The 16,414-nt window shown below is 46.6% G+C and overlaps 1 protein-coding gene across 1 annotated transcript in view; it reads right to left on the bottom strand.

The window, feature by feature from the left end:
- Nucleotides 1–16,414, bottom strand: part of ism1 (isthmin 1) — an 86,373-nt gene that overhangs the window by 15,115 nt on the left and 54,844 nt on the right. The window contains exons 3-4 of the mRNA XM_078556458.1: nucleotides 5,827–6,085; nucleotides 5,059–5,202 (exon numbers count right to left, since the gene is read on the bottom strand). Of these exons, the coding sequence (XP_078412584.1) occupies nucleotides 5,059–5,202; nucleotides 5,827–6,085 (403 nt within the window). The remainder of the gene's footprint in view (nucleotides 1–5,058; nucleotides 5,203–5,826; nucleotides 6,086–16,414) is intronic.

Below are 16,414 nucleotides of genomic sequence, written 5' to 3'. Positions count from 1 at the left end.
CCTCAACTTGGATTACATACTGGAATGGGATTTAAACCTATAACCTTCTGCCTTAGAGGTGAGAGTGCTACCATGAAGCCAAAGTTGCCAAGTAACACCTGTAGGTCTCTAAATCAAAGGAAAACAGCTTTGGAACAGGCTAAGGACTTGGTGAGAAACTTCACCAGAAGCTTAAAGCCATCTCCTAACATTGTGGCAGTGACTATGTTCAGCAAATGTTTCACTGGCTATAAAGATGAAAGGTGCTACAGAAATGCAAGACTTTTTTAATGCAACTTCACGTACTTCATCTGCACAAGGCGAGTCAAGGAAATATCTGGGTTAACGCAAAGAAACCATTGAGCCCACCACACCCCACTCCCCACCAACAAACGCCGTCAGGGTCAGTGCTGAAGGATCCGAGCTTAACCACTGTAATTACAATCGATGAATCTTCAAGCCTTAGATTAACTGACCGTTCATGTGGTTTGTGCGTAGAACTCAGCTGCTGAATTTGCAACAGTGACAGCAATTCATAAACGACAAAGTGACACGCTTCAGAGATGGACTGAGGTGAACAATAAAGCGTTTTTATCCTCTTAGATTAGTTTCATGACCAACTCACAATGTCCTCTCAAATGCAAGTTTCTACCCCCCCCACCCCCCCTAAAACCCTGATTCTGAGCAAGCAAGATAGACCTCAGTCTTATGAACTCAACATAGAATTAATTGTCTTTTCTTTAATATTTTATGCTGGACTTTAACAGCTCGAGCAATTAGATTGGCCCAGAGTACTCGCTAACTTTTGGACAAGGGCCATGATTCCAGCCAGTCACAAATCGACCATAAGGCTTTCTTTCTAAATAAACAACACACCGACCAGCTTCCATTCTTTATTCCTGAAACACAACCACACGCTTTCCATTGCCCCTTTCTTTCTTCCCAATGCAGCCTCCTATCCGATTAATGGCCACATGTTCTGAGAGGTTTTCAACCGAAACATCTGATAGAGAGTGGTAACTTAATTCGGGTTTCTTTACATGATCGAGACTTCGGTCTTCAGCGGGAGATTGAACGAGTGTCTCATTTCCTGTCCCAATATGGCTCTTCAGACAGTAGGCCACAGTGAACAGTCCTCTTCTGTTTACTTGTAGCTCTTGAACTGTCCTAATCTATATCCACTCAAGTTCAGAGTTCACTTTGGCATTTGTCTTAATGCATTTCTCTACAGAGTGGGATTGGGACCGCTGCCCACTACTGGTCTTACGTTAATAATGCACAGCCAGCTCATTTTAGTCATTATTTGGTGTTCTCAGCAAACAATGCATGATATGTTGGAGGCGTCACTTGGTCAATGGGGTAGATTAGCTGGTGCGAGCAGCTCTTAAAGGGTTGCTAGTCACACTTAAATCTCATCTTGCAACCATACACGGCTGGAAACAGAGGGAAGAATTCCCCATTCCATGACATTAATTTGGAGATCCTACAGGGAATTGTGGTTCTTGTTAAAGTTGAAGGGCCACCCTGCGATGGCATATGGACGGAGGTGACACAGAGAGCGAGACAGAGAGAGAGTGAAGGAGAGAGGGAGAGACTGAGGAATGACGAGCTGGTTTCCAGCTTGTGGAATGTGAGGGAATAATTTGTCGGGTTTTGCAAGGCTGCAGAGCTAATGGTGAACATGTGGCTTCGTTTTACATTGTTGGCTTACAATGTACCTCAACTGTGCTTCACTCTATCCCTAAGGGCAGACATTGACTGTGGGCAAGCCATCCTCCTCACCTTGTCCTCCCAGATAGGTAGGAAGCAGAAGGCACACCACATACTGAAGGCAAACACCAGGGCAAAACACTGAACACACCTAGGTCACACTGTGAGAATCAGTAACAGTTCAGCAGGCTCACTCTGTAATGTGCTCTGACAGCTCTTTTATTATGAGGGAAATTAAGGTATTAATTAAAGCATTCTTAATATATGGTTGCAGCCACTGGAGGTGATACTTTACTTGGCAAGAGTACTGAGTACAGGTGGAGATGACTCTTGTGCATATAATTAAAGTTTGCTCCTACTGAGTTAGCCTCTTGTACAGACAAGTCTTTGGTCTCACGAACAGATTTGCCTTCTGGTTGCTGGGGCCTATCTTCTTCTGCCTATACCCTGGCTTCAGCCCACAATAGGGCAGCATTGTGTAGTACACAGTAGGCTACAGTACTCTTTGAGACCTTAGCCACTCCTGCCATGATAGTCCAAACATATGAATTGCTGCTTGAGAATGCTGATAATGCACTGCACCCAGAGTGTATGGCATTCTGTCTCTCCTCAGATCTTGTCCTTGGGTCTTGCATTGCTGTCATCCCTATAGTTAGTTTCCCCACAGCCATTCCATAGAATCTTCAAGTCATACATTTACGCCATGGATTGCCCTTGAGTGAAGGAGCCATGAAGGCTGCCAGGTTGGTGGGCATTCATTGGTATAGCCTGATTCCCACTGAGATATTGGCACTCCTCCAATTCTAGCTTCTCGCGCATCCTCGATTTTAATCACTCCAGCAGTGGTGGCCACGCCAGGTTCATGTCCAGGAGGATTTTTCAATGGGCAGTTCAATGGGCTGATAATCAGCTCAGGAGTCCTTCCTCCACCTCCCCACTATTTCCCTTTTCATCATAGGTCTCTGTCCTGCAAATGTAAGTTGACCCTTACATTGACCAGCATTGTATAATTGTTGTCATTCACTACAGTTCTTTTCCAATTGCCAAAAGTGCAATAATACATTTTAAAAGTTTTTTTAAAAATGTCCTATCAGTCTCTGCTGTCAGGTTTTATGCTGTGAATTAAATGAACTGATGGCTCTGGCTGTTTAAAAAAAACCCCTGCTTTTGAAAGTTGAAAAAAAATCTCTGTACCTCTCCATTTATTGAAAGACACTCTGCTTTGAAATAGAAATGAGACACCACTCTGTTCATTCAGTTTCAGGCAATATAGCTGGTAGCTTTTGTTATGACAACTGAAGCCATTATGAATGCTTTGCTGGGTTTCAAAAACTCAATATGCTTTCGCTCACCAGGTGGTCTATTGATCCAAGAACAATTGAGACTTTTAAGAGGCTGTAAAAACAGAATGTGTCTTTGATGTGTGTTTGTTTACAACCCTAATAGGCACTTAAAGGGTTACATTTCCTTTTTCACTGGAGTAGTTTTTTTCTGGAATCAATGATAATGTGTTTGGATTCAGGGTTTTATTGGATTGTTGGAGATTTATTTCTTTTTCCAATGATTTCAAAATGGGTCAGATGTGCATTTTAGAAGGCACAAAAATGCACAGGTTGGAGGTTCCTTCGCCCACACGAAAATCTAGGATATCTTTGCAGAATTTACCACGTCACGCTCCCTCAAAATCTTACACATTTCAGTAAGATCGCCTCCTCATTCTTCTAAATTCCAATGAGTATTGGCCCAGCCTGCTCAACCTTTCCTCATTAGACAACCCCTTCATCCCACTAGGAATCAATCTAGTGAACCTTGTCTGCACTGTTTCCAATGAAAGTGTATCCCTCCTTAAATAAGGAGACCAAAGCTATATGCACAGTACTCTTGATGGTGTCTCACCAATGCAATGTGAAGGAGCAGGGAAGGATAGCTGGGTGGGGAGGGGAGGGGGCAGAGGATTCCAGAGCTTAGGATCTTGGATAGCTGAGGGTACAGCTGCCAGTGGTGGAGAGATTAAAATCAGGGGTGAACAGTAGGCCAGAACTGGAGGTGCACATAGATCTGAGGGTTATAGAGCTGGAGGAGGTTACAGAGATATGGAGGGACGAGGCCATATGGAGGGATTTAAAAACAAGGATGAGAATTTAAAAATTGATACATTGCCAGACAGCACAGGGCTGACATGTGACCGGGACTTGGTGCAAGTTACCAATCAGGAGTAAGGAGTCTGGTTGAATTTGTTTGTTCTCGCTTACTCATGGATGTCGTAGTCAACGAGGAACCATTATAAAACAGCAAGGCATTCCCCAGGGGCATTAGAAAAGAGGTCTCGGATTTTCCTGATTAGCCAGGTCACCTATCAATAGCATATGCAGTGTGGGAAGCAAAAAAATAGGGATTACTGTTTAAAAATAAGGGGTCACCTATTTAAGGCAGAGATGAGGAGAAATGTTTTTCTCTCAGAGGGTCATGAGTCTGTGGAGCCCTCTTCTTCAAAAGGCGGTGGAAGCAGGGTCTTTGAATATTTTTAAGGCAGAGCTAGATAGATTCTTGATAAGCAAAGGGGTGAAAGGTTATCGGGGGTCGGCGGGAAAGTGGAGTTGAGGCTGTAATCAGATCAGCCATGATCTTATTGAATGGTGGAGCAGGCGCGAGGGTTGGAGTGGCCTATTCCTGCTCCTAGTTCATATGTTTCTATGTTCATGAGGAGGAATAGACAATAGTGACACCAATAATAATTTTGTAAAAAAGACCGTGAACTGCACATATTTTAAAATGCAGCGGTACTTCTCTCTTTCTATCTCATTTCTGGAGGTTGCTAAAACATTGGACACCTTCAGAACTCTACACAAGTTAATAGTACCTGTGCCCTGATGTTGCTCCTCTTTGATACATCGCACCATTAGACATCCCTCTTCGTTATCTACCTTTCCACTTTTCTAAACCAAAGACACCCTAACACGTTTCCTCATCATTCCCGCCTAATGCAACCACAACATGTTATTTTTTTCCCCCCAGTGACGCCCAGCCAGAGAACTTCATTTTCAAACCCACAGTTTATTTTGGGCACGGTTGAAATGAGTGGGTAAAATAAATTTCCTTCTTGTTGTTCTGGTATATCGTGTTAGACAACCAGCGCAACGTAAGCACTTTGAGGTATTTTATTTTATATTTATGGCGCTATATCAATGCAAGTTATTGTGGTCTGTTAGCTACCTAAAACTCACTAGTGCGAATTGCTTGCATGTCAGCTGTTTTTAATTGCTGGCTCCTTTTCTGTCCGCACTATAGCGCACATTAGCTGAACGCTTGTTTATGAACGTGTTTGTGTGATTAATAGGTTTACAGTATATATAGAAAAAAGTTACTGACCGGGACAGTTTGGCATGTCACACGACCGTGATTCAGTGGCAGTGCAGGCATACCCGCAGGACCTGGTACGCTTTTGGTTGCCACTGCCGCAGGTTACGCTACAGAGTGACCAAGGGCTCCAGTCACCCTCTCCATCTGCGTAATCTGCATGAAAAAGCAAGCATACTCGCCGTTAGCTGCCATTGCGATGAGACGCTTAATTGGGACCACATGCTCGATTCAGAGCTCAGGCCCAGATCCTGCCGTTCACATGCCATTCAAATACCTTTCACACACATAGCCGCACAAAGGATTGCTTGCACATTTTTTTTTTTGTTCCCTCAAGCCAAGGCAGCTGGAATTTTTCAGCTGTAAATCTTGATTATGGAGCTAGCAGCCTTTGTTGCTGGCCTCTCCACACCATCAGATAGACAGCATGTAAACACGAAATTAAAAACGCGTTTAGCAGTGAGGTTCAGGTACTCTTTCTTACTGCTCCTGGATATGACATAGAGTGGGGGAGGGCGGCAGCGAGGAGGAGAATCAATGTCAATTTTTTTCTCACTCAATCATCTAGACAGACAATAAAAAAAAATTATTCGCAGGGACCTTGCCACATGGATGCAGATGTTTCTGCAGCACAGCTTGCTTTGCATCAATCAATACCAGAGCGTATATTCCCACTGTAGCGTGTACCTATTTTATTTCACTTGGCTTATTTCCAATGGCTCTCTTTTCCAGTTCTCAGTTTCACTGATGCCCAGAACAAAGTGAGGAATGTGGACGTACCATATTCAGCCTGCCCCTTGGATTGCCACCTCCGATGAGTAACTGTGCTTCTATCCCAGCTGCCCACAGGGTTTAGGAAATTGCTGTCTTCACCGTCGCGGCCGTTTTCCTGATCGCTATCGCTCCGGGGAGCGGTGGCTGACGATTTTTGCCACCAATTTCTCCAGTCGGACGATGGCACGGGCCAGCTTGGCTTGGTTACTTTCCGTAAATCTCTTTCTGCCTCTATTTCAGTTCCATCTACGACCTCAATCGTGACCTGCACAGTTCAAGATGGCACATGTGTTACGGCAAGCGTGCGTCTCTACAGATCAGAAAAACGCAATCTCATCCTCACTTGCTACTGAATAAGAGCAGGGACTAATTCTGACAGTGACTCCATTGAATGATGTGGAGTTGTTGTATTTGCGTGGTAGACACAAAGTAAATTCACCTCAGAAAGTTGAATCAAGTCAGCTCAACTATAAGTGCCCTTTTAACAATGTGATAAGTGTGAATTACTGCCAGTCATCCTCACTGGTACTGAAAATTAACTATCACAAGTATGGAGTGTCATTCCCTCAGGTTATAATTGTTGTTGGAGATTTTAAAAATCTAATGTTGTATTTCATTTGAAACTTTTCCTCTCTATCTTTTTTCACTTCCACTTAATCCAATCTTTCTTTACCTCTCTTTCTGTACCTGATTTGACACTGAATTCATTCACTCTAATTTAGACTTCTTTCTCAGTCCTCACCCGGTTAATTTCAATTTAATTGCTTAAGGATATGTACAGTTGTTTGCCCTGTTCCTGTGGGCACCAGGTACCCTGCTTCCCTTCTGTGAACTGTGATCAGTTCACACTTTCAGCAAATTGCAACGTTAAACATTTTAAAACCTAAACGAGTAAGGGCAAGTCTAAAGGCAGATGCTGCTAGATTAGGAAGTCTTGTGGTGCAGTGGGTGGTGTTCCCTCCCTTTGGGCTGTGTAAGCCCCAGGTTCAAATCCCACATCAGGGTTGGTGGCCATGGAAAGTGTTTCATAATTTGGCCAAACAGGTTTATTATTAGCCTGTAAATCCTTTCAACATGCCTGATGGCAGGTGGTAAGAGCAGGAGAGTTTTCTGGTCAGCCATACTGCAGAAGGCAATGGCTGACCACTGCAGTATTCTGCTAATCATCATCATGGACCAAATCCAATGGAACTCATGGTTGTCAATGCCTTCCTGGGGCACAGTACCTGAGGGAGGAGGAGGATGTTAGATCTCCTTCCAAAGCAAGTTTTAGCCCAATATCCTGCCTCATAGATTAGTAATATTTATTTTGACATTTTTTTATTCCTCAGATGGCTGGTTCCTGATTTTAGCCTAATTACTGAGAGTACTCCAGTGCAGTACTGAGGGAGTGCTGCACTGTCAGAGGTGCCATCTTTTGGATTAGAGTTAAACCGAGGCCCCTTTTTCCTGCTCAGTTGGGCATAAAAGATTCAATTTCGAACAACAACAAGGGATTCATCCCCGGTGTCCTGGTCATTATTTATCCCTCAATCAACATCACAAAAAGACAGATTGCCTGGTCATTATCACATTGCTGTCTGTGGGAATTTGCTGCCTGCAAATTGGCTGCCGCGTTTCCTATATTACAACAGTGACTGCAGTTCAAAAAGTACTTCATTGGCTGTAAAGCACTTTGAGACGTCCTGTGGTTGTGAAAAGCGCTATATAAATGCAATTTTTTTTTTTCTAAACGCAGACATTTTGTCACTGAAAGATATATTGGATGGCATGTCATCCACACTCGCACACCTTCTACTGGGCAGTAATAGAGTGGTGTTGTTGGAGGTCTAGAAGCTGCACTCTCAGCTGTCCATCTAGGTCAAGGAATTTAAAAAGGACTTGCATTTATATAGTGCCTTTCATGATCACAGGATGTCTCAAAGCACTTTAAAGCTAATAAAATACATTTTGAAGCATAGTTACTGTTGTAATATATGAAATGTGGCAGCCAATTTGCAAACAGCAAGCTCCCATAAACAGGATCATGATGAAGATCAGATAATCTGCTTTTTTTAAATGATTGAGGGATAATTCCTTGCCGGGACACCAGGGAGAACTCCCCTGCCCCTCTTTGAAATAGTGGCCATGGGGTCTTTTACGTCCACCTGAAAGGGGTGGGGTGGGGGGGGGAATGACGGGGCCTTGGTTTAACATCGCATCCAAAAGACAGCACCTCTGACAGTGCAGCACTCCCTCAGCACTGCACTGGACTGTCTGCCTTGGTTTTTGTGCTTGAGTGGGATTTGAACCTTGTGACTCAGAGGTGAGAATGCTACCGACCACTAGAATGCTACGTGGCACGTAACCAAAGCACATCTGAAAATATAACAAAAAGCCAAAATCTGCGATTTAGGAAAAAACACAGCAAGTCCATGATTTGGCTGAGGGACGGAGCCAATTGGAACAACCTCAAGCCAGATCTTCCATCTTATCCTCACTCCATCTAGCACATGAAAGGCAACGCACTTCTCTCTGGGCTTGAACCAAGAGGATTGTATCTCGTGCTGGAAAAGCACCACATCCCATCCAAACAAATAAACATTAACATTGGCTCACAGCCTGGGTTTTTAATGAAAGACGTGTGCCAACATCACCAGAAAGAGGAACTGTCTCGTTAGATGGGGGAGGAACAGGAATTGCTCTCCATACCAAAACGCAGCATGGGAATATAAACGTACAGGGCAATCTAGAAAAGCTAATGGTGTTTGAATTGTAAGGCTGAATGTAACACATCCCAAACTTGTAAGAGGCAAAAGGTGTGAAACTCTTGCTGTTGATAATTTCGCTGGAAAAGTCAGCGTGATAAGATCGCTGTTTTGACAGTGAAGTCGGCCAACTTATGATGTTCTGAACCTTATGATCCAGAATGCAATATCTTTTTTAGATGCTGAGTGTGGAGTTGGAGCCCTTGCTCCCCTTTGCCAAGATAATCCAATGTCCACTGAGAACAGATTGGCTGAACGCAAGTGTGATCCTGAGCTCCCGGACGCCTGCCATCCCAATTCTCCCACTCCACAACTCTGAGCTCTCTCAGATCGATACATTTCGGGAGACCGATTCTACCTCTTAAGTGAACGAGGGTTGATCAAGTTGAAATTGGATCCTTGGACTCTGCAGGAATCAGGGGGATCAGGTGGGTTGTGGTCAAGGATCAGCCTGATCCTATTAAATGGTGGAGGAGACTCGAGGGACTGAATGGCCACCTATTTCCTAAATTCTTAATAACACAGTGGACCACACAGGAAGCATGTTTATCCCACGCTCTGTTTCCACTTCATCGATGACCTGGTAGATTTTAATTGTTGCCCTTGCTGTTGGCACAATTCTCTACGTCATAATAAATACCACACCTGAAATTCCATTGCAGGTATATTTAGGTAGAAGGGAACAGGTTGTCATCTCCAAAACCGAGTATAACAGTTCATCAACTCAGTCACCCAGAGCTGCACTGCTCCCTCACCCAGAGCTGCACTGCTCTGTCTCCCTACAGCTGCATCACTCCCTCTCCCCGAGCTGCACTGCTCCCTCCCTCCAGAGCTGCACTGCTCCTTCCCCCAGAGCTGCACTGCTCCTTCCCCCAGAGCTGCACTGCTCCCTCACTCAGTGATGCAATGCTCCCTCCGACAGAGCGCCACTGCTCCTCCCCCAGAGCGCCACTGCTCCTCCCCCCAGAGCGCCACTGCTCCTCCCCCAGAGCGCCACTGCTCCTCCCCCAGAGCGCCACTGCTCCTCCCCCCAGAGCGCCACTGCTCCTCCCCCCAGAGCGCCACTGCTCCTCCCCCAGAGCGCCACTGCTCCTCCCCCAGAGCGCCACTGCTCCTCCCCCAGAGCGCCACTGCTCCTCCCCCAGAGCGCCACTGCTCCTCCCCCCAGAGCGCCACTGCTCCTCCCCCAGAGCGCCACTGCTCCTCCCCCAGAGCACCACTGCTCCTCCCCCAGAGCGCCACTGCTCCTCCCCCAGAGCGCCACTGCTCCTCCCCCCAGAGCGCCACTGCTCCTCCCCCAGAGCGCCACTGCTCCTCCCCCAGAGAGCCACTGCTTCTTCACTCAGAGCTACATTGCTCCCTCCCTCCTAGAGAGTCGCAATGCTCCCTGTCCCTAGTCTTGTACTGCTCCCTCCGACAGAACTAAACTGCTCCCTCACACAGAGCTGCACTGCACCCTCACAGAGCTGCACTGCACCCTCACAGAGCTACACTGCTCCCTCACGCAGAGCTGCACTGCTCCTTCAGAGCTGCACTGCTCCCTCACAGGGCTGCAATGCTCCCTCCACCTACAGCAGCACTGTTCCCTCCCAAAGAGCTGCACTGCTCCCTCACACAGAGCTGCACTGCTCCCTCACACAGAGCTGCACTGCTCCCTCACACAGAGCTGCACTGCTCCCTCACACAGAGCTGCACTGCTCCCTCACACAGAGCTGCACTGCTCCCTCACACAGAGCTGCACTGCTCCCTCACACAGAGCTGCACTGCTCCCTCACACAGAGCTGCACTTCTTAGACTTTCAAACGTGCTTTAGTTTAGTCATGTAGATCTGTGATGTTTCTTCATCCACTTGAAGCCTGTGATGAAAACACTATCTAGCTATCTATTGATCTATCAGGAGCCAATATAAAAAAAAACACTTACCCACAGCCTCTGAACACACCTTTCCAAATTCTGTCATCGCCCCTCCCCCGCCCACCTCACCCTTGCGACAACTTCAGCTCGGGATCACTGGGAGCAGTGCCACAGGAAATCCGCTAGCAAATATTTTTTTTAAAGCTAGCAAATAAAACAAAAGCATGTCAAAGCTAATAATAATAATATTTCTACATGTTGGATTTGCTGGAAAAAGAGTGCTGATGCCGGCTTTTATGTCTTGAGTCTATGAGTTCACTAGTTGAGTAAATTCGAATTGCACGCCTTCATGTAAATTTGTTCGTTGATGCTCGCTATCAGTAACGGAGAGGGACCGATATAAGAGCAAACTGTGATTGTTTCTTGCCAATTCTGCGCTAACGATCTATGGGGGCAGCTGACGTGGGCGACCGGAATTCATAGACGTCCATCCATCTGGAGTGGGAATCAGTCAGTAAAAGGAACATTGTGCCCAAGAAGGGTCCCCACGTGGGGAGGTGCACCCATGGCCGCCTCCTGCTGGTATTGAGGACAAATTTTGACCAGGGTTTCGATATCCAAGTCCATGCCTGGCCTCCATAAATAGCTGTGTGCGAGCATCTTCATTCTTCTAATGCCCGGGCGAGCGCTATGCCATCCTGGCAGGAGAGTTCATATTTGTGATCAGAATAGGGCTTCATCTCCTCGGATTTAGATCCACCCGACCAACCATTCAAGACCTGCTCCCGGACATTAGGCGATAGTTGGGTCCCGGCTTGTTCACTCACGGATTTGTCTGGTCTGAACAGGGAAGGAATCTTAGAAAATGTAGCACTAGGACCAGTTCCTGGGGAATTGGAGCCATCCCGTTATTATCTGGCAGGGGAAGGCGGCTCAGTGCGCCGGTGTGTGTGATTTGACTACCCGGACAATGAACAAAAGCGTATTTGTAGGTGGCTAATATTAGTGCCCATCTCTGTCTGCGAGCTGGTGTAATAGGGGTTATCGCTTTATCTTCTCCAAATAATCCCAGTAGGGGCTTGTGGTCGGTTATAATATGGAAATGGCGACCCTGGAGATATTGATGAAACTTCCGGACACCAAACGCAATAGATAGGCCCTCTTCTTCGATTTGGGAATATCTTTGCTCTGCGACACTGAGTGTGCGAGATGTATAGCCAATCCGTTCAGAGCCATCCGCCATCCAACGTGAAAGCGACAGCCCCTATTCCATAAGGGGACGTGTCACACGTTAAAACTAATTCCTTCTTGGGGTCAAAGTGGACCAACAAGGCCAACCATCTTAACAACCGCTTCACTTTCAGGAAGGCATCCTGGTGCGGGACTTGCCAACTCCATTTCTGGTTCTCCTTAAGCAGGCCGCACAGTGGGGCCAGTACAGTCGAGCTGTTGGGGGGAGTCAGCCATAGTTGTTGCCATTGCCTTAAGGTCTGTGGTATTTCTTGGGGCAGGTGCCTCGCAAATGGCCTGGACATTATCTTCCACAGGGTGCAGGCCCTGTGCATCAACCTCGTGGCCCAAGTAAACTGCCTCCTTAGCTTAGAACAGACACTTCTTTTGCTTTAAACCCACACCTGCTTGTGTGAATAATTTTGGCCCGTTTCAATGTAATCTTTTCGAGCCAGTTGTGGCCTGCTAAGCTGGGTCCCTCTCCAGCTACCACTATCAAGGGCAACCTTTCAGATTGATCTCCATAGGTCACCGAGACTTGACACAAGCCTTTCAGTCTTATTTCTTTGCCCGTGTATGTTCTCTGTTTAGTGTCCAAAACTTCCAATCTTAAAGGATGGGTTCCTTTATTCAAGTATCTGAATGCATGTTCTCCAATGGCAGACATCGGCGCTCCAGTATCAACTTCCATCTTAACGGATTGTCCATTGACTGTAACGGCTACTTGGATTGTCTCGGTTCTACCCACTTTCAGGTTATAGAATGAATGGATGTCTGATTCTATTTCTTCTGGTTCTTCCAAGAGACATATTTCACGATTTCCGCCTTTGCCTTTAAAATGCTGCCTCAGCCCATCCCTGCAGTGCTGCCTTATGTGACCAGAGCAGTGGCAGAAAAAGCATTCGGCTTCTTTGAATTGTCAATCACCCACTGGACATCTGGATGCAACTGTCCCATTCATTGGACAGAATTTTCTGCCTGTCTGGCAGGCGGGCCCGACCCAATCTCCGGCGGGGAGCCGATCCCTGCCGGAGAAGCAGGCCCCGCCGCCATTTTAAGTGGGGGGGCCAATTAAGGTCCGCCCAGCATGACATCCGGCGGGAAGCGCTATGCACTTCCTGTGCGGGCAGGGGGGATTCCCCAAATGCGAGAGTGCACTCTTTCACACATGCACATGAAAGAGCGTACATCTCCCTGAGGCTAAGTGCTGCCTCAGGGAGATCGCTGACAGTTGTGAAAACATTTAAAATAGAGAGAGAAAAAAATCCTTAACATGTCCCCCTCATGTGACAATGTCACACGAGATGGGACATGTTAATAAATTTCACTAAAACTTTATTAAACTTTTTAAAACCCTACATGAAACCTCATCCTGCCGGTGGATGAGGTTTCATGTTTTTTCTATTCCCCGCCGGGGCTCCTGGCCTGCCCGCCAACCTTAAGGTTGGACGGGCAGGTCCTTTAATTGTTTTAATGATCCTGTCAATGGCCTCAATTGGCTATTGACAGGTCGGCGGGCCCACAGCTGATTTTGCTGCGCCCCCGCCTTCCTGAAGATTTAAATGGGACGGGGTGACGTCGGGGGTTCCTCCCAACGTCATCCCGCGTCATTTTGCACATCGGTGAGTAGGCCCCGCCCCCTGTTCGCCGACGGCAAAATTCAGTCCATTTAGTGGGTTTTCACTGTGGTACTGCTATTTTTTACTGATCTGTACAGAGGGGGCATTTTCCGCCTTTCTGTGGGGTCCAATGTTTTCGCGCCTTTTGTTGCTGGTCTGCCCCATCCTGCCAGATGCACGGCGCCATTTTGTGCATCTCCTATAGCTTCCGACTTTCTAACAGCACTCTCCATGGCTGTGGCTAATTCTAATGCCTTACTAAAGTCTAGATTAGCTTTGGCCAGCAAACGCCTTTGGACAGTATCATCTCCAATCCCGCATGTCAACCGGTTTCTCAACAGATCACCAATGGACATTCCAAATTCACAATGTTCAGTTAATGCCTTTAAATGTCTTCCCTGGAAGCCTATTCCTTGAATTGAACTTGAAGCGCTGCACAGTGACCGAGGGGCTTTGGTCTCAGGTGGTTTGATACAATTTTTACGAACTCGTCAAAAGTCTTCAAGTCGGGGGTGTTAGGTGATGTGAGGCTGCGGATCAGCCCGTGTGTTTTGCTCCCGCATGTGGACAAAAGAATCGCCCTCTTCTTCTCCTCCCCCACAATTTCGTTAATGGTAATAAAGGACGCTAGGCGTTCGACGTACTGAGACCAATCATCTGAATTGGGGTCGAATGGATCGACATGCCCGAACTGTGGCAACGTGAATGTCCGCAAGGGGACTGCGCTTCCGATGGCTTCCCAGTTAATGACGAATTCAGGAGTTTGGCTTACCGCGGCTTTCTTGACTGCTGTCGATTGATTCGTGTTTTGCCTTCGGCAGGGTTGCCCCCCTCTCTGGGGTCTCTTGTAATTTTCTGTCCATCGCCATTTTTCTTGCATGTGCCTCTTTAAATGATTTGCCGCTTTAAGAGCAATCACCGTTTTTTTTAACTCCGCCTTTGCAGCTGTTGGCTTTGCTCTGCTGGGTTTTGTGTTGTTTTCGAGTTTTTGGCGGGATTCCCGCAATTGCCCTTTTGCAGGGTTTTTTTTCTCAAATTTAAAGGCAGCACTGCTTTCTGCTCTGATTGCCGCCTATTTGATGACATAAGTACAGATTCTCTTTCTAATGTTTTGCCCACCCATCTTGTGGATTCTCGCTCAGGGGTATTGCAAGTTTGCTATTTTTTTTCCCTTGTCGCCAGTTTTAATGTCTTGGGTCTATGAGCTCACTAGTCGAGTAAACTCGAATTGTACGCCTTCGTGTACACTTGTTAGTTGATGCTCGCTATCAATAACGGAGAGAGACCGACATAAGAACAAACTGCGATTGTTTATTGCAACAGAGGACAGGACACTAAATCCTGGCATGCTCCCATGACCACCTCCAGCTCTAGGTGTACAGTTAACCTGTCGCCCATGCTGTACAGTGATTGGTCAGTACTGTCACATGGTTAGTCCACTTGCATTCTCTTAAAGGTACATGATACTCCACTTTACCACACTGACACTTCCCCTTTAAACACTTTTAACAAGATCCAGAGGAAAGCTTTTCCTGCCTCCCTCCCATTCATATAAACTCGGCTGTTTCAATAAGACAGAGTGCTACAGTGATAATGTCAGTGGACTAGCAAGCCAGAGGCCCAGGCTAATGCTCTGGGGACATGGGTTCAAATTTTTTTTGTATTATTCTTTCACGGGATGTGAGTGTCGCTGGCTAGGCCAGCATTTTTATTGCCCACCCCTAATTGCCCTTGAGGAGGTGGTGGTGAGCTGCCTTCTTGAACAGCTGCAGTCCATGTGGTGTAGGTACACCCACAGTGCTGTTAGGGAGGGAGTTCCAGGATTTTGACCCGTGGCAGCTGGTGGAATTTAAATTCAATTAATAAACTCTAGAATTGAAAGCTAGTCTCAGTAATGGCAACCATGAAACCGTCGATTGTCGTAAAAACCCATCTGGTTCACTAGTGTCCTTTAAGGAAGGAAATCTGCCATCCTTACCGGGTCTGGCCTACATTTGACTTGACAGAAATGTGGTTTATTCTTAACTGCCCCCTGAAATGGCCTAATGAGCCACACTCAGTTCAAGGGCAATTAGGGGTGGGCAACAAATGCTGGCCTTGCCAACGATGCCCGCATCCCTTGAAAGAATAAAAATAAACCCTCCTCCATTGGACAATGCATTAGAGGAAGAGGCAAACAGAGCCTGAGGAAATGTCATTGACCTGAAACGTTAACCCTGTTCCTCTCTCCACCGGATGAGACAAGGAAACGACCCTTTGCATGCTCTAGGGACATGGTAAAGGTGAGCCTCTTTCCATACTTTGAACAAAGAACTCAACGTACTGTTGGGCACCTTGCATTGAAACAGAGCCTCAGTAGGGCAATGAGTCCTTGTCAATAATGAACCCCAGATCCACCCCTTGAAAAGATGAAGGTTTGAATGGGTTCCAGTTATGGCAGTGGAGAGCCAAGGGTGGGTCCATGTTGACTTTGGTCTAACACCCTTAGGCTGTTCCTGGAGACTTCGAGAAGAAGACAGGCACCAAGAAGACAAGAGAAGGGAGAGAAACAGTTGTCCACACGTGCCCAGCCATCCTGCCTGATCTGGACTGGACTGGTATTCACTACTTGTCACAATGCTTTTGCTGTACAACCAGTGCGCCACATCCTGTTTTAACTCAACATATCACCACGCTGGTTACAGTTAATGCTGCTGAGTTCAAATCTCAATAAGAGGAATTTACTTACAGGTATCAGGGAGATGGAGTGTGCCTGCTCCGCACTCCAGAGTTTGGTGTGATGTTTGTCACACTCAGCTCCCGTCTCCCAGCTCCTGCCAAGCCCAACTCATTTCACGTTGTTTCACAGACCCCCTGGATAATCTCTGTGGACCCACAGGGGTCTGTAGACCCCAGTTTAGGAGCCGGCATCTTAGAAGACTGGCATTTGTTTTATATTTCAAGAGGATCTTTGGAACGACATAGCTTCTAATGCACAAAAGAATCAGTAAACTGCAGGAGCTGCTCACGGATCTCAAGTATTGCACAATCAGTACCACAATAAATCGTTACTGGGGACAATTTGTGAACAGTTCCCAGGGTTTGCCTTTGAGCATTTAGTCATTAGAGAGCTTTATTTTAATTCCCGCAATGTACCAAATCGCA

The sequence above is a fragment of the Cetorhinus maximus genome, chromosome 14, assembly GCF_964194155.1.
Source record: "Cetorhinus maximus chromosome 14, sCetMax3.hap1.1, whole genome shotgun sequence".
In the NCBI taxonomy this organism is placed as follows: domain Eukaryota; kingdom Metazoa; phylum Chordata; class Chondrichthyes; order Lamniformes; family Cetorhinidae; genus Cetorhinus; species Cetorhinus maximus.
The sequence above is the reverse complement of the archived record's forward strand: the minus strand, read 5'-3'. Positions and strand labels throughout refer to the sequence as shown.